Source organism: Mustela nivalis, assembly GCF_964662115.1.
Source record: "Mustela nivalis genome assembly, chromosome: 7".
Taxonomy (NCBI): domain Eukaryota; kingdom Metazoa; phylum Chordata; class Mammalia; order Carnivora; family Mustelidae; genus Mustela; species Mustela nivalis.
Window position 1 is genome coordinate 87,447,645 of NC_139026.1, and position 25,386 is coordinate 87,473,030.

The following is a 25,386-nucleotide window of genomic DNA, read 5'->3' on the forward strand; positions in this document are numbered from 1 at the left end:
TTAGAAATAGTTAAGATGGTAAGTTTTATGCTGTAATTTGCTTTTTTTTTTTACCAGAAAAAAAAAAATTAGAGACTAAACAAAAGAAAACTGTTCTGAATGTGGATATATTAATATTCAGCCAAAGTAGACTTTAAGCAAAAAAGCATGATTTAGGGGGGCCCCTGGGTGGCTCAGTGGGTTAAGCCTCTGCCTTCAGCTCAGGTCATGATCTCGGGGTCCTGGGATCGAGCCCCACATCGGGCTTTCTGCTCAGTGGGGAGCCTGCTTCTCTGTCTCTCCCTCTCTGCCTACTTGTGATCTCTCTCTCTGTCAAATAAATAAATAAAATCTTAAAAAAAAACAAACATGATTAGGGATAAAAGAGGGGCATTTCAAAATGATAAACCATTTAATTTAGCAAAAAATTTTAATGACATTTAGATTTTTAAAAATTGTTTATTTGAGAGAGAGGGAGTGCATAAGTTGGGGTAGGGGCAGAGGGGGAGGGAGAAGTGAACACTGTGGAGCAGGGAGTGCAAAGCGGGGCTTGATCCCAGGACTCTGGGATCAAGACCCTAGCCAAAGGCAGACACTAAACTGACTGAGCAACCCAAGTACCCCTCTAATAGCAGATTTAAAACAAAGATTTACAGAATTAAAGGGAGAGAAATACATAATTATAGTAGGAGATTTTTTTTTAAGGTTTTATTTATTTGACACATAGAGATCACAACTTGGTAGAGAGGCAGGCAGAGAGAGAAGAGGAAGCAGGCTCCCTGCTAAGCAGAGAGCCTGATGTGGGGCTCGATCCAAGGACCCTGGGATCATGACCTGAGCTGAAGGCAAAGGCTTCGGCTCAGGCTTTAACCCAGAGGCTTTAACCCACTGGGCCACCCAGGTGCCCCTATAGTAGGAGATTTTAATACAGGTCTCTCCATAACTGGTAAAAGAATCAGATGAATTAATAAAGATATAAGATATTTGAATGACGTGACTAGCAAGTGTGATATAATTGTCATAATTAGAACAGTATATCTAACAATTAAGTATATATATGTTTATTACTTCTTTTTTTTTTTTTTTAAGTAGATCCGTGCCCAGCCACCCAGTGTAGGCCTTGAACTCAGGACTCTGAGATCAAGACCTGAACTGAGATCGAGTTGGACACCCAACTGACTGAGCCACCCAGACACCTGTTTATTACTTCTTCTTCTTTTTTTTAAGATTCATTTATTTATTTATTTGACAGACAGAGATCACAAGTAGGCAGAGAGGCAGGCAGAGAGAGAGGGAAGGGGAAGCAGGCTTCCCCCTGAGCAGAGAGCTCGACGTGGGGCTCGATCCCAGGACCCTGGGATCACGACCCAAACTGAAGTCAGAGGCTTTAACCCACTGAGCCACCCAGGTGCCTCTTGTTTATTACTTAAGTACATCTAGAACATTTTCAAAAATTAACCATTTGCTGGGCCATAAAGCAAATTTCCACCATTTTTAGAGAATTAAAATCATATAGATTATTATTTGACTGCAGTGCATTTAGCTAGTTATCCAAAAGTCAATTAGAAAAACTCCAAATATTGGGGTATTAAGAATATATGTCTAACTAACAGTTGGATTAAAAAAATCAAAATGTCAATTAGAAAATATTTTAAATAGAACAATAATAGAAATTTATACATAAGAACTTACGATGTGCAGCTGAAACCATGTTTAGAGGGGTTTTTAAAGCTCTTAAGCTTTAAATGTATATAGAGAAAAAGAAGATAGGTTACGAACCAGTGAGCGAAGTTCTAAGGAAGTTAGGGCAAAAAAACCCAGAAAATTAAATCCCCCAAAAAATGTAGAAGAGAGGAAATAAAATGATTTTTGAGTAGTGGGATTCCAATATTTATGATATTCTTCCCTTTTCCTTGCTTTATTGTAGTTGTTAGATCAGTTGTCTAGAAGTAATGAAGCAGGAGAATTAACTATGTGAGGTGATGAATGTGTTAATTGTTTTAGTCTTGGTCTTTATTCCAACAGTAGATATGTATATGAGCTCATTACATTGTACATTTTAAATTTATATAATTATATTTGTCAATTATTTCTCAGTAAGTTTGGGAGGAAAAAAAGTAATGAAGCAAACATTTTGGTCTTGTTTTCTCGTCCTAAAGGAAAAGGTCTTAGCATTCACCATTATACTGATGTTTGCTCTATGATTTTTGTAGGTACCCTACTTAGGAAGCCCCCAAAATGTAAACTATTAGAATTAGTGATTTTAACAATGTCACTAAAATCACTCTACAACAATCAATCACACCTACTTATTCAAGCATAAGTCATTAGGAAATGAAATTTAAAAGCACAAGCCATTTACAATTGTACCGAAAGTATAATATAAGAAATAAATTAAATGAAAGGTATGTAAAAACACTATTAAAAATGACAAAGCAGCATTGGAAGAAATGAAAGAACACTTAAAGGGTATACCATATTCATGGATCAAAAGACCCAATATTTTGAAAATAACTGTTCTTGAAATGGATTTATAGATTTAATGCAATCCTTATAAAATCAACCCCAAGATCAAGAGTTGCATGCTCTTCTGACTGAACAGCCAGGCACCCCCCCCCCACCACCACTAATGTTATTTTCTTGTGAAATTTGACAAAATGATTCTGAAATCATTGATAATCATATGATAATGCAAAGGGCCAAGAATAGCTGAAGAATTCTTTTTTTTTTTTAAAGATTTTATTTATTTATTTAACAGAGATAGAGAGAGAGAGATTGAGATCACAAGTAGGCAGAGAGGCAGGCAGAGAGAGTGGGGAAGCAGGCTCCTGGCTGAGCAGAGAGCCCGATGTGGGGCTCGATCCCAGGACCCTGGGATCATGACCTGAGCCGAAGGCAGAGGCTTAACCCACTGAGCCACCCAGGTGCCCCTAGCTGAAGAATTCTTAACAGCATGGACCGAAAACTTGTTGAATTCGATACCAAGACATCATAAAGCTACAGTAATTAAGACAATATGTTATTACCATAAGATGGAAATATAGACAAATGAAACATAGAGGCCAGAAACAGAGCTATTTGTATATGGAGATTTTATTTACTGAAAAGGTAGTACTGCAGAGCTTTGAGGAAAAGGTGGTCTTTTTTCCCTTAGAAATCCATATGGAAAAAAAAAACATAACTCTTTTCCTTTACTTCATACCCATAAAGCAATTTAAGGTTTAGATTATAGACCTAAATGTGAGAGGTAAAACAATTAACATTTATAAAGGATAATTTAGAAAAATATCTTCAAAACCCCAGAGAAGGAAGTATTCTTTCGTTTTTAAACTTTCTTCCGTAGTAGCATTTTTAGTGTTTTAATGGAATTTGTTTTTTGGAGCAGTTTTGGGTTTACAGCAAAGTTGAGGAGAAGGTACAGATTTCCTGTATACCTTCTACCTTGGGGCGCCTGGGTGGTGCCTTCCCCCATTATCCATATCCTACACCAGAGTGACACATTGTACAATAGGTAAACCTGCACTGTCACAGTGTTATCACCCAAAGTCTATAGTTTATATTAGGATTCTCTCTTAGTGTTGTACATGTTTTGGATTTGGACAAATGTTTTATGACATGTATCCTCTACTCGTTAGGTAATTTCTTAGCACTAAATAGCATTCCATTGTATGGATGTACCACATTTTATCCATTTACCTACTGAAGGACATTTTGGTTGCTTCCATTTTGGGGCAATTTTTAAAAATTTTTGGCAATTATAAATCGAGTTGATATGGGTATTAAGGAGGGCATGTGTTGTGATGAGCACTGGGTTGTTATACGCAACTAATGAATTGCTGAACACTACATCAAAAACTACTGATGTACTATGTGTTTGCTAACTGAACATAATAATAAAGATACATAAATAGATCGGTCGATCCCTATGCAGGTTTTTGTTTGGGCATAAGTTTTCAGCTCATTTGGGTAAATACCAAAAAGAGTGATTGCTGGAGCGCATGGTAAGTTTTGTAAGAAACTGTCAAACTGTTTTCCAAAGTGCTTATACCATTTTGCTTTTTTACCAGCAGTGAATGAGAGTTCCTGTTGTTCCACATCCTTGCTAGCATTTAGTGTTGTCAGTGTTCTGGATGTGGGCCGTTCTAAGAGATGTGTAGTGGTATCTCATTGTTTTAATTTACATTTACTTCATGACATATGGTGTGAAACATCATCTCATATGCTTGTTTGCCATCTCTGTATTCTTCTTTGGGTGTCTGTTAAAGTCTTGGACCTATTTTTAAATTGTGTTGTTTCTTTTTTTTTTTTTTTAAGATTTTATTTATTTATTTGACAGAGAGAGCTCACAAGTAGACAGAGAGGAGGGAAGCAGGCTCCCTGCTGAGCAGAGAGCCCGATTCAGGGCTTGATTCCAGGACCCTGGGATCATGACCTGAGCTGAAAGCGGAGGCTTCAACCCACTGAGCCACCCAGGCGCCCCAAATTGTGTTGTTTCTTAATTGTTGAATTTTAAGAATTCTTTTTATATTTTGAGTAACAGTCCTTTATCAGATGTTTTTTTGCAGATATTTTCTCCTAGTCTGTGGCTTGTCTTTTTATTCTCTTGTTGGTATCTTTTGCAGAGCAGGAAGTTTTAATTTTAATGAAATCCAGCTTATCAATTCTTCCTTTCATGGATTGTGCTTTGTGCTGCATCTAAAAAGTCACTCCAAAACCCAAGGATATTTAGATCTTATTCTGTTATCTTCCAAGAGTTCTATAGTTTTGCAATTAACACTTAGTTCTGTGATCCATTTGGTATTAATTTCTGAGAAGGATGTAAAGTCTTTATCTCGATTCATTTTTTGAATGTGGATTTCTGGTTGTTCTAGCAGCACTGTTGTAAAGATTTACATCCATTATATTGCCTTTGTTCCTTTTCTAAGATCAGTTGCCTTAAATCTATGTCAGTCTATTTCTTAGCTCTCTATTGTATTCCATTGATTCTTTTTTTTTTTTTTTGTCTATTTTTTCCACCAATACTACACTGCCTTGAGTACTGTAGTTTTATTATTTATTTATTTGTTTGTTTGTTTATTTATTTATAAAAAGATTTTCTTTATTTATTTGACAGGGAGAGAGATCAAAAGTAGGCAGAGACGCAGGGGGAAGCAGGCTCCCCGCTGAACAGAGAGCCCATTGTGGGGCTTGATCCCAGGACCCTGAGATCATGACCAGAGCTGAAGGCACACGCTTAACCCACTGAGCCACCCAGCCCCCCCCCCCTTTTTAAGATTTTATTTATTTATTTGACAGAAAGAGAGAGAGGACTGTAGTTTTATAATATGTCTTGAATAAGTGTAGTGTCAGGTCTTCATCATTGTTCTCCTTCAATATTGTATTGGCTATTTGGTGTCTGTTGTCTCACCATATACATTTTCAAATCATTTTGTCAATATCCAAAAATAAGTTGGTGGAATTTTGTTTGGGATTGCATTTACTCTATAGACCAAGTTGTTAGGAAGTGGGGCGCCTGGGTGGCTCAGTCATTTAAGCATCTGCCTTCGGCTCAAGTCATGATCTCAGGGTCCTGGGATGGAATCCCACATGGGACTCTCTGCTCAGCAGGGAGCCCGCTTACCCCTCTCTCTCTGCCTGCAGTTCTGCATACTTGTGATCTCTCTCTGTCAAATAAATAAATAAAAATCTTAAAAAAAAAAAAGTTGTTAGAAACTGACATCTTGACAAATTTTTTGAGTCTATCTGCAAACATAGAATGTCTCCTATTTATTTAGTGCTTTCCTTTTTCTCCTCAGTTTTATAGTTTTCCTCATAGATCTTAAGCGTATTTTGTTAGATTTATATGTAAGTATTTTATTTTGGGGGATGCTAATGTAAATGGTATTTTGTTTTTCATTTCAAATTCAAAATACTTCTTCTTTGTTTTTATATGGGAAAGTGGTTGACTTTGTATATTAGTCTTGTGTCCTGCAACCTTGCTATAATCACTTAAAAGTTCCAGGAGTTTTTAATAACACTTTTTAAAATTTGTTAGTGAAATTTTTAAGCTTATAAAAAAAGAAAATAATACAATGGACTCCCAAATACTCATAACTCAGGTCCAGTAATTAACAACTGTCTATACTTTTATCCAATTGCAGTGGATTATTTTGTAGCAAGTTTCTGAAATCATCTCAGGAAAAGATTTTTTTTTAATATTTTTATTTATTTATATGAGAGAAAGAGAGCATGAGAGGGGAGAAAGTCAGAGGGAGAAGCAGACTCCCCGTGGAGCTGGGAGCCCAATGCGGGACTCGATCCCGGGACTCCAGATTTATGACCTGAGCCAAAGACCGTTGCTTAACCAACTGAGCCTCCCAGGTGCCCAAGAGTTTTGTTTTTAAGATTTTATTTATTTGTCAGAGAGAAAGAAAGAGAGCTCACAAACAGGGGGAGCAGCAGGTTGAGGGAGAAGCAGGCTCCCCACGAGCAAGGAGCCTGATATGTGGGACTTGATCCCAGGACCCTAGGATCTGACCTGAGACGAAGACATGTGCTTAACCGACTGAGCCATCCAGGCAACCCAGGGAGTTTTTAAATAGACTTAAGAAGTACTAATCATAAAGGAGAAGAATTAATATCAATGCAGTATTACATTAAAAATAATAACTAGGGACACCTGGGTGGCTCAGTTGGCTCAGTTTTATTTCTTAACCTGGGTAGTAGTATTTGAGTGTTTGTTCTGTGATAAATTATTAAACTGTGATACTTTATTTGTGTGTGTGCACTATAAATGTGTTATATTTCACAATAAAAATTTTTACTTTTTTTTTTTTTAAGATTTATTTACTTATTTTAGAGAGAGAGAGCAAGTGTGAGTAGGGGAGAAGGCATAGGGAGAGGAGAGAGAATCTCAAGCTAACTCTCTCCTGAATGTGGAGCCTGATGCGGGGCTTGATCTTACAACCCTGAGATCATGACCCAAGCTGCAATCAAGAGTTGGGTGCTTAATTGACTGAGCCACCAAGGCACCCCCAGAGTAAAAAAACTTTTTAAAAAAGATGTTCTATTAGGACAGAATGAGCTTAAATGTGTTATTTAGGTAACATGTTTCTTACCTTCATGAGTATAACAGTTAAAAGCTAGTATCTGCCTTGTGGTAATTGTAACAATTGTTTGGAAATAGAAATATTTATAATCAAAGTAGATAACTGATACATGATTTTTCCAGTTTAAGAAAGAAGAAGCAGACAGATTTAATTCTTACTTGCATGAAGGCTAATGAGTAAGGAGTGACAGATTTTGCAGTGCTGTGATTTTATGAGACAAGGCTGTTTTGTTAGAGATAGATTATGCAGTTACGATTACTTGTTCATTTGAAGCACAGGGATTGGGATGGGCTGGAAGGGGAAGATGTTCATTGTTTTACAGTGCTAGAAGGAACATCCTAAGCAAGGTCTTTTACAATGACAAAAGAATACCTCTCAGATCTAACTGAAATTAGTTCTCCTACATATGAAATGAAACACACTGTTTAAAAAATTATTTCTCCTCACTTTCCTTCAGATTCTCAGGAATTCTATCATCTAGTCTGTACTGAGCTTAGGAATTAAAGATTTCTTTGACATTTAAATATCATAGTTCTTAAATATTTTAATTTTATTGATTTACCAGAATTGAGTTTCTTTCCTAAGATAGCTGGTAGAGTTTTGTTTTGTTTTGTTTTGTTTTTTAAGATTTTATTTATTTGTTTGACAGAGAGCACAAGCAAGGGGAATGTCAGGGAGAGGGAGCAGCAGACTCCCTGCTGAGCAGGGATCCTAATGTGGGGCTCCATCCCAGAACTCTGGGATCATGACCTGAGCCCAAGGCAGATGATTAACCAATTCAGCCACCCAGGCACCCCAAACTGGTAGAATTCTTGAGAATCTGAAGGACAGTGAGCAGTAGGAGCTAATTTCTTTTTTTTTTAATATTTATTTATTTGACAGATCACAATTAGGCAGAGAGGCAGGCAGAGAGAGGGGGAAGCAGGTTCCCCACTGAGCAGAGAGCCCCATGTGGGGCTTGATCCCAGGACCCTGGGATTATGACCTGAGCCGAAGGCAGAGGCTTCAACCCACTGAGCCATCCAGATGCCCCACTAATTTATTTTTTTAATGGTACATTCAGTTCACCCAATCCATCTTAAGCCCAGAACTATGGCATGTATTATATAATAAACAGGAATTAACAATCTCATTAATTAGATAAATTTTATTGAAATCTAAAAATGAGGGTTTGACTTGTAAGAGAAAAAATAGGCCATTGGTAGCTAAAAATCTTTTTTACTTCAGACTTAAGTGACCAACTCACCAGAGGCATTTTATAAGAGTTGATTCATTTGCAGACTGATTTTCTGGTTTTTAGATTATCCAGAATCCATGCTTTCTCTTTTTTCTCCTATTTTTACTGGCTATTCATCTTTTAACCACATCGCAATTTATTTTTTTCTTTAAGGATTTTATTTATTTATTTATTTATTTTTAAAGATTTTATTTGTTTATTTGACAGACAGAGATCACAAGTAGACAGAGAGGCAGGCAGAGAGGGGGGAGAAGCAGGCTCCCTGCTGAGCAGAGAGCCCGATTCGGGACTCGATCCCAGGACCCTGAGATCATGACCCGAGCCAAAGGCAGTGGCCCAACCCACTGAGCCACCCAGGTGCCCTTATTTATTTATTTTAGAGAGAGAGAAAGACACAGCATGAGTGGGAGGGGTAGGTGGGGAGGAAGAGAATCTTAAGCAGGCTCCAGGATAAATGCAGAGCCCAATGTTGGGCTCAATCCCAGGACCATGAGATCATGACCTAAGCCAGAACCAAGAGTCAGCTCCCAATCAACTGTGTCACCCAGGTGCTCCACAACTTATCTTTCCTTTCCCCAAAAGCAGGGAGAGATTAACAAGTAGAAACATAAAACTCATGACAGCCTTTCTTGCTACTTGGAAATAAAGACTTAACTATATTTTAATTTTTATTCTATTTTAGTGCCCCATTCCATTAAAAAGTTTGCAAGTTGGCTGTAAATAGATATAAAAATAATCATCATGTGGCTTCATAATTTTTTAAGTAACTGAATTCATTTAATTTCTGGAACTATAGATAAGATATTATGACTAAGATATTTGTGCAGAGATGATCTAGAATCAGCAAAGAATATGTAGTGCTCTTAGTAATTGAAGATTTGTGTTCTTTTAAAAAAAAATCATAGTTTTGGGGGCGCCTGGGTGGCTCAGTGGGTTAAGGCCTTTGCTTTCAGCTCAGGTCATGATCCCAAGGTCCTGGGATCAAGCCCCGCATTGGGCTCTCTGCTCAGCAAGGAGCCTGCTTCCTTCTCTCTCTCTCTCTCTCTCTGCCTTTCTGCCTACTTGTGGTCCCTGTCTGTCAAATAAATAAATAAAATCTTAAACAAAATTATAGTTCTCAAATGCTTTTATTTTTTTAATTTATGAAATTGAGGGTTTTTTCCTGGAAAAGCTGGTAGAATTCCTGTGAATCTGAAGGACAGGAAGGAGTAGGAAAGAATTTGTTTTAAGCTGTGCATTTACTTTCATATGTGGGAGAACTAATTCCAAACTAATGGAAGATGGCATTGAGACAGAAGAGGTTGGGCATTAAAATCAATATCATTGCCTCCTGGCAATTCTCTAGAGTACATTACTAAGAAGGTTTCTGAAAGGTGGATAGAATTTCCTATCCAATCGCCATTCATGGAGGAATTTATCATTTGAACCAGTAAACCTTTTAAACAAGACCCTCAAGAATTCTTGGAACTTAAAAAAAAAGAAAAAAGCCTATTCTGTTGCACTTGATGGGAACCTAGGAAAATCTGTTGGTAAGAGTGAGGTAGGTTTCAGTTGCTTGTTTCTGTCTTTAATAAAAACCCTGACTTTCCAGCAAGCTCTACCTGGAAATGTCAAAACTCATTCTAGAAGTTTGGAAATTTCCCCATGTAATTGCTTTGTCTTAGAAGAAGAGGCACACCATCCTTCAGAATGTAGTTGGAGAAGCACTCAAAGGGGCAAAGTAAAGAAAAAAAAAATCTTAACCAGCTGTTAAGACTATGACAGATGAAAGAAAATGAAGCAGGAAAATAAAAGCCTACTTCCTTTCATTGAAGACCCACTTAGCAGATTGATAGCGGAAGTGTGGATTTTTCTGAACACGTAAAACATAACAGTAGTCATCTGAAATGCATAGGAAGGCCAGTTGATAAAACTGTCTGTATCCTTGCAATATACTGAGAAGATTTTTGTGTTTGGCCATCAGCAACCAAGATGGATTTTTTTTTTTTTAAGACTTATTTATTTATTTATTTGAGCGTGAGAAAGAGAGAGAGAGAACACACATGCACACACACACAAGCATAGAGAGGGGCAGAGGGAGAGGGAGAAGCAGACTCCTAGCTGAGCGGGGAGCCTGACACAAGACTTGATCCCACGATGCTGGGATGGTGGCCTGAGTTGAAGGCAGATGCTTAACTGACTAAGCCACCCAGATGCTCTGCACAAATAAATTTTTTGAGTATTTCTGATTAGGGATGCCTGGGTGGCTCAGTTGGTTAAGCGTCTGCCTTTGTCTCAGTCATGATCCCAGGGTCCTGGGACCGAGCCCCATGTCGGGCTGTCTGGTGGGGAGCCTGCTTCACCCTCTGCCTGCCTCTCCCCTGCTTGTGTTCTCTCTCTCTCTGTCTCTTCTCTCTGACAAATAAATAAAATTAATTTAAAAAATTTCTGATTAAAGGGGCGCCTGGGTGGCTCAGTGGGTTAAGCCTCTGCCTTCAGCTCAGGTCATGATCCCAGGGTCCTGAGATTGAGCCCCGCATTGGGCTCTCTGCTCAGCGGGGAGCCTGTCGCCTGCCTCCCCCTCCCTCTCTGCCTGCCTCTCTGCCTATTTGTGATCTCTGTCTGTCAAATAAATAAATAAATAATCTTAAAAAAAATTCTGATTAAAAAAGGTGTTAAGAAAATAGTATTTTTTCTAATGTAAATTTAAAATGTAGGGATCCCTTACTGAGATTCCAAATTCCTGCAATAAATATTTGGTAAACACCTACCATGAGCCAAGACATAGATGGTTTCTGTTCCCTTAGAGTTTTATAGTCTAGTGCAAGAGACCAGTAAAAAAATAAAAATCATCTCAATAGGATAGCAACAGTGCATTAGTTTATGAAACTACACAGTACGAAATACATATAATAGTCCTCCGCAATAAACTACTATGAGGTGGAGATTATTAAAAGCTCTACTAGTTAGGGTCCTAAAAAGGTTTAGCCTAGCTGATATTATGAACACACAGTAAGACTCTTTTTTTTTAAAGGGTTTTGTTTTTTTTTTAAGATTTTATTTATGTGCCAGAGAGAGAGAGAGTACACACAGGCAGAGGGGCAGGCAGAGGCAGTGAGAGAAGTAGGCTTCCGGCTGAGCAAGGAGCCCGATGCGGGACTTGATCCCAGGACCCGAGGATCAGGACCTGAGCCGAAAGCAGCGGCTTAACCAACTGAGCCACCCAGGCGTCCCTCACTAAGTCTCTTTGAAAAGTACTGAAGTGGGGCTCCTGGGTGGCCCAGTGGGTTGGGGCTTCTGCCTTCGGCTCAGGTCATGATCCCAGGGTCCAGGGATTAAGCCCCACATTGGGCTCTCTGCTCAGCAGGGAGCCTCCTTTCTTCTCTCTCTCTGCCTCTCTGCCTACTTGTGATCTCACTTGCTTGTCAAATAAATAAATAAATAATCTTTTAAAAAAAAAGGTGAAAAGTACTGAAGTGAATTCAATGTGATTATGAGCAGGTTGTCTACATTGTTGGAAAAGCCTATCTCCCACATTCTGGGCTGCTTACAGTAGAGAGAAGTATAGAGGGGACTCAGACCCGGGCATGGATTCTTATAGGAGCTACTGAATTTGTATCTTTGAATATAACAACTAAAAATTTAGGATTCTTGATTGTTTACATGTTTTTCCATTAACATAGATGACGGCAAATTACTGTACTATCCCTTCTGACAAGTGAAGAAAAAGATGGAATTATAATCTCTTCCAAAATACTTTAACTTAATTTTACATTGATGAGAAAAATCAGTCCTTGTACCATTTCTTACCCAAAGTCACACAATAAAAAACCTATAGCAGAATCAAGGACAGAGTCCAGGCTTAATGCTGTACAACCTTAGTGCTGAACTCACCAGACATTAGTTCTCAAGTTGCCATTATTTTAACAGTACCTGTATATCACCTTTCTTCTAAGGATCTCAGATTCTTGTTATTACGCACTGATATTCCTTACACATACATAAAACAAGCTGGGTAACAAAATTATTCATATTTCACCATGGTCAAAGAGAGGCCATCCTCCAGTTAAATGCAAGTAAGCCTACAGGTAAAAAACCTAAATGTACAGATAACCCAAGAAGGGTGACAATCACTTGTCATATTTTCTCAAATTGTATCAACTTCCTCTTAAAAATTAAAAGGTAGACTCAAGAGAAGAGGTTAAGTGCTAGTTCTTACAGAAATGTATCTCATGAGCAGCTGAATAACCTAAAGTTTTCCTTTAGCCTGAACATAGCCAGTCAATATTCAACTTCCTAAAAGAAAATAACCGGTCTCTTGAAATTGTTTTTTTCTCATGAATCATATAGCATTTTTCATTTTATGACTGGCTTTTTTTTACTTAGCATGACGTTGTCAAAGTTCATCCATATTATAGTATATGTTAGAATTTCCTTTCTTTTTTAATGCTGAATAATATTCCATGGTGTGTGTGTGTGTACACATAAACACACAGTATTTTTTCTTTATCCATTCATGTATTGATGGACACTTAAGAGTTGTTCCTATATCTTGGCTATTGTGAATAATTCTGCTATAAACATAGATACAGAAATATTTGTTTAAGTTGCTGCTTTCAGTTCTCTTATGTATATACTCAGAAGTGGAATTGCTTGGTCATAATAATTTTACATTTAATTACTTAAGGAACCATCATATAGCTTTCCACAGCAGCTATACCATTTGACATTCCCATCAGCAGTGTATGAGGATTCCAATTTCTCTACGTGCTTGTCAACACTTGTTCTTTTTCTCTCCCTCTCTCTCTCTCTCTCTCTCTCTCTTTTTTTGATGGTCATTCTGATAGGTATGAATATAATCAGAACTTTTAATAAAATGAGTTTTAAAACATTCAATACAGTATGGTCTTCAGGTGAAATTATAGATTATCAACAGATTTAGACTGTTTCAAAGTTTGTTAAGATATATGTATTAAAAAAGATATACAGGTTCAGTTCCAGAGAAGACTTACAGGTAGATGGTCAACAGGTACATAAAAAGGCACTCAACCACTAGGTATCTACCCCAAAAGATACAAATGTAGTGATCCAAAGGGGCACCTGCATCCCAATGTTTATAACGGCAATGTCCACAATAGCCAAACCATGGAAATAGCCCAGATGTACATCGACAGATGAATGGATAAAGAAGATGTGATATATTTATACAATGGGATACTATTCAGCCACCAAAAATTGCAGTCTTGCCATTTGCAACGATGTGGATGGAACTAGGGTATTAGGCTAAGCGAAATAAGTCAATCAGAAAGAAAATTATTGTGTGATCTCACTCATTTGTAGAATTCATAGAAACTAAACAGAGGATCATAGGGGAAGAGAAAGATAAAACAAGATGAAATCAGAGAGGGAGACAAGCCATAAGAGTTTCTCAACCATAGGAAATAAACTGAGGGCTGCTGGTGGGGAGGGAGATGAAGGGATGGGGTAATTGGGTGATGGACATTCAAGAGGGCACATGATGTAATGAGTGCTGGATTTTATATAAGACTGATGAGTCACTGAACTCTACCTCTGAAACTAATAATACATTCTATGTTAACTAACTGAATTTAAATTAAAATTTTATTGGGAAAAAAAGAAAAGGTGCTCAACATTACTAATCACCAAGGAAATGAAATCAAAACTACAATGAAATAACACCTCACAGCTATTAGAATGGCTATTATCAAAAAGACAAGAAATAACAAGTGTTGGGGCAAGTGGGTGGCTCAGTCAGTTAAGCATCTGCCTTCGACTCAGGTCATGTCCTTCTGCCCCGTCCCCTCCCCTTGCTCTCTCTCTCTCTCTCAAATAAATAAATAGAATCTTAAAAAAAAAAAAAAAAAACAGTTTTGGCTAGGATGTGGAGAGAAGGAAACCCTTGCATACTTTTTGTGGGAATGTAAATTGGTATAGCAACTATGGAAAACAGTGTGGAAGGTCCTCAAGAAGTTAAAAATAGACCTATCACAGGATCTACCAATTCTACTTTTGGGTATTTATCCCACAAAAACACTAACTTAGAAAGATATATGCGCTTCCATGTTTATTGCATTGTTATTTACAATAGCCAAGATAACAAAACAACCGTTCAGTGGCAGTAGATGGATGGATGAAGAAAATGTGTGTACACACACACACACACACACACACACACACACACAGGAATGTTATTCAGCGTTAAAAACAAAGGAACTGGGCACCTGGGTGGCTCAGTGGGTTAAGCCTCTGCCTTCAGCTCAGGTCATGATCTCAGGGTCCTGGGATGGAGTCCCGCATCGGGCTCTCTGCTCAACGGGGAGCCTGCTTTCTCCTCTCTTTCTCTGTGCCTGCCTCTCTGCATACTTGTGATCTCTTTCTCTCTCTTTCAAATAAATAAAAATAAAACCTTTAAAAAAAAAAAAGGAACTTCCCACACAATGGAATATCATTTAGTCGTAAAAAGAAGGGAATCTTCCCATTTGTGACAATGTGGACCTTATGCCAGGTGAATGTCAGAGAAAGACAAATATCCAATGATCTCATTTATACATGAAATATTAAAAAACAAAAACCAGCTTGTAGATACAGAGAATAGATTTGTGGTTACCAGAGAGCACGGGGAGTGAAAATGGGTAAGGGTGTCAAAAAGTAACTTCCAGTTGTAAAAATAAGAAGTCATGGGAATGTAATATACGGCATGGTAACCCTAGTTCATTTACGTTGCGTGTTTGCAGGTTGCTGAAAGAGTGGATCTTAAGAGCTTGTCACAAGAAAAAAAATTTCGTAGCTATGTATAGTGACAGATGTTAACTACAGTTATTACGATCATTTCATAATACATATAAATTGTGAACCATTACGTCGTACACCTGAAACTAATGTAGTGTTTTATATATATGTCAATTATACCTCAGTTAAAAAAAAAAAAAAAAACTTGTTCAGGTTTGGTTTGACACATGGTATTATCAGACTCAGATATTTCTGTGTCATCCTCAGTGCCTAAAACAACTTTTGTCTGATTTTTGAAGCCAGCAAAAACAATAAAAACAAAGTCTGCAGTATTTGCAAATATGTCAGTGATACTGTAAATAACATACTTTTCCCAAAATGTTCTATTTGAAATAATTGTGCTATTTGAAATAATTCCAAGAAACTTCTGAGGTGGTTCCTAATTGAGTGAAATAAGTGGTAAAAAGTTCAGATTTCCTGGTATCCTTTATGTCTTATGTGAGAGTAGTATTTAATGAACTGTTCTTTCTGTTTTCTTTTTAAATTTCACTTATTTATTTGACAGATCGAAAGTAGGCTGGGGGCGGGGGGCGGGGGTGGAAGCAAGCTCCCCGCTGAGCAGAGAGCCCCATGCGGGGCTCAACCCCAGGACTCTGGGATCATGACCCGAGCCGAAGGCAGAGGCTTAACCCACTGAGCCACCCAGGTGCCCCAAACTGAACTGTTCTTTAAGATTTAGTTCTTGGGACACCTGTGTGGCTCAGTCAGTTAAACATCTGCCTTCAGCTTACGTCATGATACCAGGGTACTGGGATTGAGCCCCATATGGGCTCCTTGCTCAGCGCAGAGCCTGCTTCTCCCTCTGCCTGCCACTCTATTTTGTGCACTCCTGCTGTCTCATTCTGACAAATAAAATCTATTAAAAAGATTTATTTCTTGCAGAGTACACACATTCTCTATCATAGGATAGATATCGAAGGTTGAGATCCTCATTTCCTACCATTGGAATTAAGTAAATCTTAGGCTGTCTTTGCTTGAAAAAATAAGAAAATTGTTAAGTTACTAAATATTAGTGATGGGAACAAAAAATGACTTTATCTATAATACTGAGAGGCACTTGAAAACCAGTTCATTGAAGCAAGGTGTTTTTTTTTTTTAATTTATTTTAAGATTTTATTTATTTATTTGACAGAGAGAGAGATCACAAGTGGGCAGAGAAGCAGGCAGAGGGGGGGGGAGGGAAGCAGGCTCCCTGGTGAGCAGAGAGCCCAATGTGGGGCTCTATCCTGGGACCCTGGGATTATGACCTGAGCCGAAGGCAGAGGCTTTAACCCACTGAGCCACCAAGGGACCCCCGAAGCAAGGTTTTTAATCTACTTGAGTTGTTGGTTTAAGTTAAATGAGGCAGTGTTAGCAGGTGAGTAGGCAAGTTAAGATGTTGAATTACTGCTTTACCTTTTTGGTGAACTTCTGATTCAGAGTATAAATATGAAATTCGCATTTGTGCCGTGAGAGGCTGATCTGTATGCACTATCTCAGTGGCTTTCTTGCTCTTGACTTCTAGTTGGGTTTGGCCATTAGGCAGGCACCTGAGGCAGGAGATCAGAGACAGGGAGGAGAGTGAGGTGGTGGTTTTATTTCCCAGTCTTTCCCTGAGGGAGGTCACTGTCCTTTGACCAAAGGTCATAGCTATGGGCCTGTGGCCCTCTCCATACCGGATGAAACAGATGAAAGAGCCTGAGTCTCTGGGTTCCAGGAATTGCTTGTTTCCCACATCTCTTTATAACTTCAGGGTAGCCAGGCACATTGCTATTACTAGCCAAGGATACTGCACTGTATCTTTTGCTTTCCCTCTTCCTTACTAGCACCTTTGAAAATGTTCCCTTTGGGGCGCCTGGGTGGCTCAGTGGGTTAAAGCCTCTGCCTTCGGCTCAGGTCATGATCCCGGAGTGCTGGGATCGAGCCCTACATCGGGCTCCTCTCTGCTCCTCGGGGAGCCTGCTTCCTCCTCTCTCTCTGCCTGCCTCTCTGCCTACTTGTGATCTCTGTCAAATAAATAAATAAAATTAAAAAAAATTTTTTCCCTTTATTAAACTCTGCTCAGATTTCCCAAGTTGAGTGTGCCATTTGTTTCCTACTGCGATCCTGACCGCTTTATGTATTTTTAATCGTTACCCTTAACCGGTATGTATGCCAGATAAACCCTAATAATACTTATGCTAATTTTGTACTTTGTCTAATCTAATGTGTTGTTAAAGGATAAAAATAAAGTGTTAGATGATGTGTAAGAAGCTAGTAATACTAATAGTTCATTTAAATACAGGCGCCAAAATGCTCTTTTGCTTCCACCTTAAAAGAGTTTGATGGTTTGATTCTTTAATAAGATTGTTGACATTCTTTGAATCATCTCATTGCTCATTAATTTGTCTTTAGGGGAGAGAACTTATAACATCCAAGTTAAATCATTTGGCTAACCTGTAGCAATTGAGTAGGTTACTGGATAGTATTTTGACGATACAGGATTTTCAAAAACTTTTCTCAGTTAATAAAGATAATTGAGAGTTAACCATGTTATATAGTCATCTGGAAAACTCAGACTTAAATACTGAGTTTGCCTGAAGTACAACCTAATTTTTAATTTAGGCAACAGTCTGAAAACTGCCAGTATTACAGATGTTAAATATAAATTAACTCATGGTTTTGGGACACCTGGGTGGCTCTGTCAGTTAAGTGTCTGCCTTTGGTTCAGGTCATGATCCCAGAGTCCAGGTATTCTATTGAGTCCTGTAACCGGCTTCTCGCTCATTGTGGAGTCTGCTTTTCCCTCTGCCCCTCCCCCTGCTTGTGATCTCTCTCAATCTGTGCTTTCTCGAAAATAAATAAAATCTTTAAAAAAAATAATTCACTGTTATATTGGCAATTGGCAGTCATAGTTTTTCTTGGAATAACATCGACTCTATTCATGTCCTCTTTTCCACTTTTAGTACCAAGATGCTGTTACATTTCTAACTTATGAATTACCAGTCTTCATAGGAACCAGGAAGTATTTGAAAACCAGGATTAAATTGTAAATGAATATTTATTATTTTTAATTGAAGTATCGCTGACACACAGTGTTACATTAGTTTCAGGTATATAACATCGTGATTTGACAAGTTCATACATTATGCTGTGCTCACCACAAGTGTAGCTCCTGTCACCATGCAACGTTATTACAGTACCACTGACTGTATTCCCTATGCTGTGCCTTTCATCCCTGAAAAGAGGCTTTAATTAAAACACATTTATAATGATAGCAAAAGAACTTGGAAACTGTACTAGAATATTACTATATTTTTTATACCCCTCTTTTTTATACCCCTCTTTTTATTTTGTTCTAGCTGCCATAACCGACTGGGTAGCTTAGAAACAACAGAAATTTATTTCTCACAGTTTGCAAGGCTGGAAGTCTAAGATCATAGTAGGGTGAGGGTCCTCTTCTGGGCTGCAGCCGGCTTCTCATTGCGAGCTTCCACCACAGGGCTCAGGGCTGGAGAGCTCTGTGGGGTCTCTTTCATAAAAGCACTAATCCCATTATGAGGACTCCATCTCAGGACCTATTCATCTCTCAAAGGTCCTACTGCTAATACCGTTATATAACACTAACACTTAAGGATTTCAACATACGAATTTAGTGCTGGGTGGTAGCAGCTGGGAGTAGGGGGTGGGCACACAAACACTTAAACCACAGCAACCTCTTTTCTTAAAATTTCTCCTTTTGCTTACTTTGTTGAAATTCTAACTCCCAAGCTATTCCCAAGTACGGCGCATGGATCGGCAGTGTTGATACTGCCAAGTACTAATCTTAGGCCACAAGCCAAACTACCAAATCAGAACCTGCATTTTAACCTGAGATTCCCCAGATGATAAGTATCCACATCAGAACTTGAGAAGTACTCTAACCATGTCCCGCCATTGCATCTCATTAGATTAAAACAAGGTTGCCAAGTGTTAAAGCTGAGGTAATTTATGGATCACATAGCCAAGGTAAAGAAATTGATTAAATTTGCAGATAACCTTTTCTTTATAAGCGCAAGGAAGCCAAACTTTTTGTAATCAGTCACATTGCACTGTTTTTCCATTTTGTGCTCATAGTGTAAGCTCAGGTACATTGCTTTGTTAAGCAATATGTTGGGGATACAAACATGAATGTATTGAGGGATTTTTTAGTCAAAAAAAAGTGTGTGGTGCAGTCCAGAAGATGGAAATTAGTTTCTTGTGTTGTTAATAATGGTATAGAAGCTCTCATATTCACATTCTCAGATTCATTTGTGTTAAATTTCACCTTGGGAACTATTCACTTGCAACATTTCTAAAGGGCCTTTTATATTTAGGAAGTTAACAAAGATGTCAAGGTTTGCTGGACAGTCTTATATAGTTGATGTATTTAGTGTCTTTTTGTAGCTCTTGACAGTTTCTATTAAAGTCAAATGTTGTAATTTTAACTCCAGTGTAGTTATCAGTTATATATAGAATAGAATGTACAAAATAGCAACTAAATTGTTAACTGTTAATGAGAGGAAAGCAGCTGGAATGGCCCTTCCATTTGGGGGATGGATCACATGTTAGTTTTGGATCTTGTTGAATATATTTTTTCATTCTTATTCTTGCAGATACATCAGGATTCATTTTTGATTTGCAGTCCAATACTGTATTGGCCCAGGGAGGAGCTTTTGAGAACATGAAAGAGAAGGTATGACTAGTTACTATGGATAATAAACTTGAATGTCAGTAAAATTTAGATGCTAATACAATCAGTGCCTACACAAACTCATTAAGAAAGTAAGGTATGGGGGCGCCTGGGTGGCTCAGTGGGTTAAGCCGCTGCCTTCGGCTCAGGGTCCTAGGATCGAGTCCCGCATCTCTGCTCAGCAGGGAGCCTGCTTCCTCCTCTCTCTCTCTCTGCCTGCCTCTCTGCCTACTTGTGATCTCTCTCTGTCAAATAAATAAATAAAATTAAAAAGTAAAGTATGATTTTGTATGATTAATATGATAAATATTAGTTAATATTATAACATAATATATAATAGATGGCTAAGTATGTATCTCATTTGGCAGTGTTCTTTAAGGAATAACCTGAGTAGGATCTTTCCATACATTTGGAGAGTTCAGAACAAGAAGAGAAATAGACCTTCCAAGTAGTAATCCTCTGGAAGAAAAACAGGTGATTTTAGTAATATAACCCTTAATGAGTTTTATTGAGAAAAACATAAACGCTCTATGTGCTTTCTCTATTTTATTAAAAAAAGTATATTGTTGGGGCGCCTGGGTGGCTCAGTAGGCTGAGCCTCTGCCTTTGGCTGAGGTCATGATCTCAGGGTCTTGGGATCGAGCGCCGCATCGGCGGGCTCTCTGCTCAGCAGGAAGCCTGCTTCCTCCCTCTCTCTGCCTGCCTCTCTGCCTACTTGTGATCTCTGTCTGTCAAATAAATAAATAAAATCTTTAAAAAAAAAAAGGTATATTATTGATTATGGAGTTACAGATATACTATATTGGTTGACTAATATAAACACTTTCACATTTTAAGTTAACAGGATCTTTTATCACTGAATCTGTAAGTTTTGCCTACAGTCCATTTTGTAGTGATCAGTACTAAGTTTTTTGCTCGTCTCAAAAATGTATATTACAGGGACACCTGTGTGGCTCAGTTGGTTAAGCGGCTGCCTTCTGCTCAGGTCATGATCCCAGCATCCTGGGATCCAGTTCCACACTGGGCTCCTTGCTCGGCAGGGAGCCTGCTTCTCTCTCTGTCTCTGCTGCCACCCTGCCTGCCTGTTCTCGCTCTCTCTCTCTCTCTCTCTGGCAAATAAATAAATAAAATCTTTTTAAAAATGTATATTAGCGCTCTTTGGATTATACGTTATATACCTTCCTACTTTGTGTGGTTTTAAACCTTATCATTGTTCAGGTAAGCCTGAAACAAAAAAAGGGTAGAATGATATAAAAGCAATTATACTAAAGAAGACTTAGGTTCTAGTGCAGACTCTGATTATTAATTAGACAAGATACTTTATTTCTCTTCATATATAAAAGTACTTCCTTTTTAAGCAGTATGGCTGACTAAAGAACCTAGAAACATTCCTATTATAAAATACCTAGAAATGCAGAATGAAAAATAACGTTCATCATTTAAAATGTATACCATAACACAAAAAATAAAGGATATCCCTAGGGACCAAAGATATAGAGGACACTAAAAACCAGAGTGGTAAGCCTGAGCTAGGTAACTCTGATGTGTTTTGCCAGTCTCAATAGGAGGCCAGTGCCTTGTCCTTTAGGCCACTGTTGGCAAACTCAGTAAAAATTGGATTTTACCACACAGGGCCCTGAAGCCCAAGGGTTGTCCTGGGTTAGGATTTGGGGCTAAGGTCTTATATAAAGTTGAGATCCTAAAAATATTTCACCTTCAGGGAAAGGGTGAACTAGAACAAATCTTCCAACTGACTTGTGAACACAGTATTCATCTGTATGTATTTAGAGGGATATTTTAAAAGACAAAAAGAATTGCAGATCTTTAATTGTATTCAGTGTTTTAGCATTAGTAATATTATGTTGTAGTTTATTAGTAATATTTTTTGAATATTATAGAATAAAGCAAATGAGTAAAAACATTTAGTGGATAGAAAAGAGATGCATATATAAAATTATATAAGAAAAAATTATGTAAGAAAAAGCCCTTTAATGTTATATTTGCATTGAAGATGTTTTTATGAACTCATATTTGAATTGAAGATGTTATTATGAACTCTTGTTGTAAAAAACAACATCTCCTAGTTCTGTCCTCTGAAAAAAACCTAGAAATAATGACTCCCCAGTAACAATGGACATACCCAGCTCTTAGATCTTGTTTCTAAGTACTATTCCCAACCAAAAAGAGCCATTACAAGAATTCATCAAAGTTGCTGGATATTAAATTGATATACAAGGGTGCCTGGGTGGCTCAGTCTTTAAGCGCCTGCCTTTGGCTTAGGTCATGATCCCAGGGTCCTGGGATTGAGCCCCACATCAGGCTCCCTGCTCAGCAGGAAACCTGCTTCTCCCTCTCCAACTCCCCCTGCTTGTGTTCCCTCTCTTACTGTGTCTCTCTTAAATAAATAAATAAATAAATAAATAAATAAATAAAATTGATACACAAAAATGAAAAAAATATGCAGTTATTCTCAAAGCTCCCAGAACAGAGGTGGCAGGGGGAGAGAATGGGTGAAATAGATAAAAGGTATTAAGAGTACACTTATCTTGATGAGCACTAAGAAATGTATAGAGGGGCGCCTGGGTGGCTCAGTGGGTTAAAGCCTTTGCCTTCAGCTCAGGTCATGATCCAAGGGTGCTGGGACCTAGCTCTCTGCTAGGCATGGAGCCTGCTTCCTCCCCCACCCCGCCCACTCCTCTCTGCCTGCCTCTCTGCTTACTTGTGATCTCTGCCAACAAATAAATAAATAAAATCTTAAAAAATAAAGAAATGTATAGAATTGTTGAATCATTATATTGTAACTAATACAACACTGTATGTTAATTATACTTGAGTTAAAAAGAAAGCCTTAGGAATAAATCAACAAAATTGGCATTTCTTTTTTATTTTATTTAAAAAAATTTTTTAAAGATTTATTTTGTTTTAGAGAGAGCATGCACAAACAGTTGGAAGGATATAGTGAGAGGGAGAAAGAGAACCTCCAGCAGTCTCCCCACTGAGCAAGAAGCCTACTGGGAGGGGCTAGATCCCATGACCTGAGACCATAGCCCCAGCTGAAATCAGGAGTCCTCCAACTCAACCAACTGAGCCATCCAGGCGCTCCTTGGCATATCTATTTTAGAGAACAACTTGGTGTTATATAACGAATCTGTAGATGCCCTAATCAAGAATTCTAGTGATTATACACAATAGAGACATTCTCGCACTCTTCACCGATGTGATTTTTTTTCTTCTTTAATTGCTTACAATGTGATAAACATTGTTAAAAGCACTGAAGATTCAGCAGCAAATAAGCAAAGGAATGTTCATTCCAGCATTTTTTCATAATAGCCAAACATTGGAAACAATGTAAGTGGCCATCAACAGGAGAATGAATAAACTGGCTATATTCATACAACAGAAATGTTATGTAGCAGTTAAATAAGAAATGCATTTATCTACACACAAAACAATCTAAAAAAAATGTTATGTGAAAAAAGCAAATTGAAGATAGAAATGTACGATATATTTATGTCAGGCAAAACGATAGTATATATTACCTATGGATATATACATCATAATAGTGCAAAAACCTGTATCAAGATAATACCAAATTCAAGGCAGAGATCTCTGTGAAGAGGAGGGGGATAAGTTTTATGTGGGACTTCATGGGGACTTCAATGCCCATCTGCTTTACTGTATTAAACAAACTGTCATGTAGTGAGTGTTCATTATATTTTGTATGCCTGAAACAGTTTATAATAAATTATAGTGTTACTATACAATGCAGTGTTATGAAGTAAAAAAATTCTTTTTTGAAGTAATTTTTTTTTAAAAATACTACTGAAAAATGTAAGTTGTTACTTACATTCAGCTTTCTACCTTTCTCCGTGGTAGGCTAAGATGAGGAAATATTGATGCTAAGTTAATACCTGGTATCCAATTAAACCACCCTTTCTTGAAATAAAATCTAGCACATATCTTCTATTTCTAGAAATGTTCTTCTTTTCTGAGTTTTGAGATTAACTTCTTATAGCTGTTATCACTCATCTATTAGTCATTTCCAGTGAGATGGTTGTATGTACTCTCACTGACATTAAAGAGCAATACATACCATTTTTTCCATTACTCTCTGTAATAGGCGTCAGTTGCCAACTGATGAACTGATGCTAGAATTAAATGATCCTGTTGTCTTTTCCAGATAAATGCAGTGCGTGCAATAGTTCCCAATAAGAGCAATAATGAAATCATCCTGGTTTTGCAGCACTTTGATAATTGTGTGGACAAAACAGTGCAAGCGTTCATGGAAGGTAATCCTTGTTCAGTTTTTAACTCAGTTTATATTTGTTCAAATAGAAGTTGCTTCAGACTTCTGTAACATTCATTCGGCAGTCTGGTGTTTCATAGTTGATACAGCAGACCCCACGATAATATTTAAAGATACCTCTTGAAGATACCTCTTTCAGCCCTAGAAGTAATTCATTCATAAGCTGTATGATATCTTAGAATAGGACACAAGCTAAGAAAGCTCATTTTACTCAAAATGTTTTCTGTTAATTTTAAGAACAAATTGTGTGGCTAGTGGTATAAGAGACTTGACTGGAACTGGGTTGAATACGAATTTAAGAAACTCCTAGTGACAAACCAGTGACTCAGCAGTCCAGCGACAGATGAAAAATTCAGGGATTCGACATTCTCTTCCAGGTTTCTAGACTGTTTAGTTTGGTTCCTGCAAGTGATTCAAATATAAGGGTTTCAGTTTTCTTATCTGAAGAGGTGTGTGTGTGTGTGTGTGTGTGTGTGTGTGTGTGTTCAAGATTTTATTTATTTATTTGACAGAGAGAGTATAAGTAGCAGGGGAGGGGCAGGGAGAGGGAGAAGCAGGCTCCTGACCAGCAGAGAGCCTGACGCGGGGCTCAGTCCCAGCACCCTGGGATGTCGACCTGAGCCGAAGGCAGGTGCTTAACCGACTGAGCCACCCAGGAGCCCCAGTTTCCTTATCGAACATACAGAAGAATGGTGTGTTTAGCTCAGCTTTCAGTTTACAGAGTTGACGAGTGTTTTATAAACTTTCTACATGACTTGTTTGAGAAAAACTTGGCCTGCAACTATTGCTTCATTGAACAGCAGGGCCAAGTTAGGTCTTCCCGTTTATATTCTTCTGGATTTTTCAGTGTATAAGAAACAGACCCAAATACAGTAAGGTTTTTCTTTATCATCATCTGTTTTCATTATATTGTTGGTATTTGGGTCTAGGGTGGTGTATAGCTCTGTCTAAAACAACATAGCCTTGGTGTGCCTGGGTGGCTCAGTCTTTAGGCATCTGCCTTGAGCTTGGGTCGTGGTCCCAGGGTCCTGGGATGGAGCCCCACCAGGCTTTCTGCTCAGCGGGAAACCTGCTTCTCCCTCTCCCACTCCTCCTATTTGTGTTCCCTCTCTCGCTGTGTCTCTTTCCGTCAAATAAATAAATAAAATCTTAATAAATAAAAGATAATAGTAAAACTAAAATAAAACAACATAGCCAAGGTGGTACATGATCTTCTAGAGGGGAGGGCATAGCATATTTGGGCTAAAACCAGTTATCTTTGTGTTTGGTCTACACTTTATAAATAAAAGTATCTTCAAAATGTTCAGGCTACATTACT

The 25,386-nt window shown here is 38.1% G+C and overlaps 1 protein-coding gene and 1 long non-coding RNA gene across 6 annotated transcripts in view; one reads left to right on the forward strand and one right to left on the reverse strand.

The window, feature by feature from the left end:
- The window catches only part of SPATS2 (spermatogenesis associated serine rich 2), a 143,040-nt gene that overhangs the window by 86,483 nt on the left and 31,171 nt on the right, over positions 1–25,386 (forward strand). The window contains exons 3-4 of one of the 2 annotated variants that reach the window (XM_082741196.1): positions 19,686–19,765; positions 23,943–24,051. In XM_082741196.1, the coding sequence (XP_082597322.1) occupies positions 19,686–19,765; positions 23,943–24,051 (189 nt within the window). The remainder of the gene's footprint in view (positions 1–19,685; positions 19,766–23,942; positions 24,052–25,386) is intronic. The other variant, XM_082741197.1, reaches the window with a different exon arrangement.
- The window catches only part of LOC309869704, a 102,889-nt gene that overhangs the window by 36,389 nt on the left and 41,114 nt on the right, over positions 1–25,386 (reverse strand). The window contains exon 5 of one of the 4 annotated variants that reach the window (XR_014314328.1): positions 16,508–16,622. The exons of 2 other annotated variants lie outside the window; for them this stretch is intronic. This is a non-coding gene — a long non-coding RNA (uncharacterized lncRNA). Of the gene's footprint in view, positions 1–16,507; positions 16,623–24,061; positions 24,471–25,386 lie in introns of those variants that run through there. One more of the 4 variants, XR_014314329.1, reaches the window with a different exon arrangement.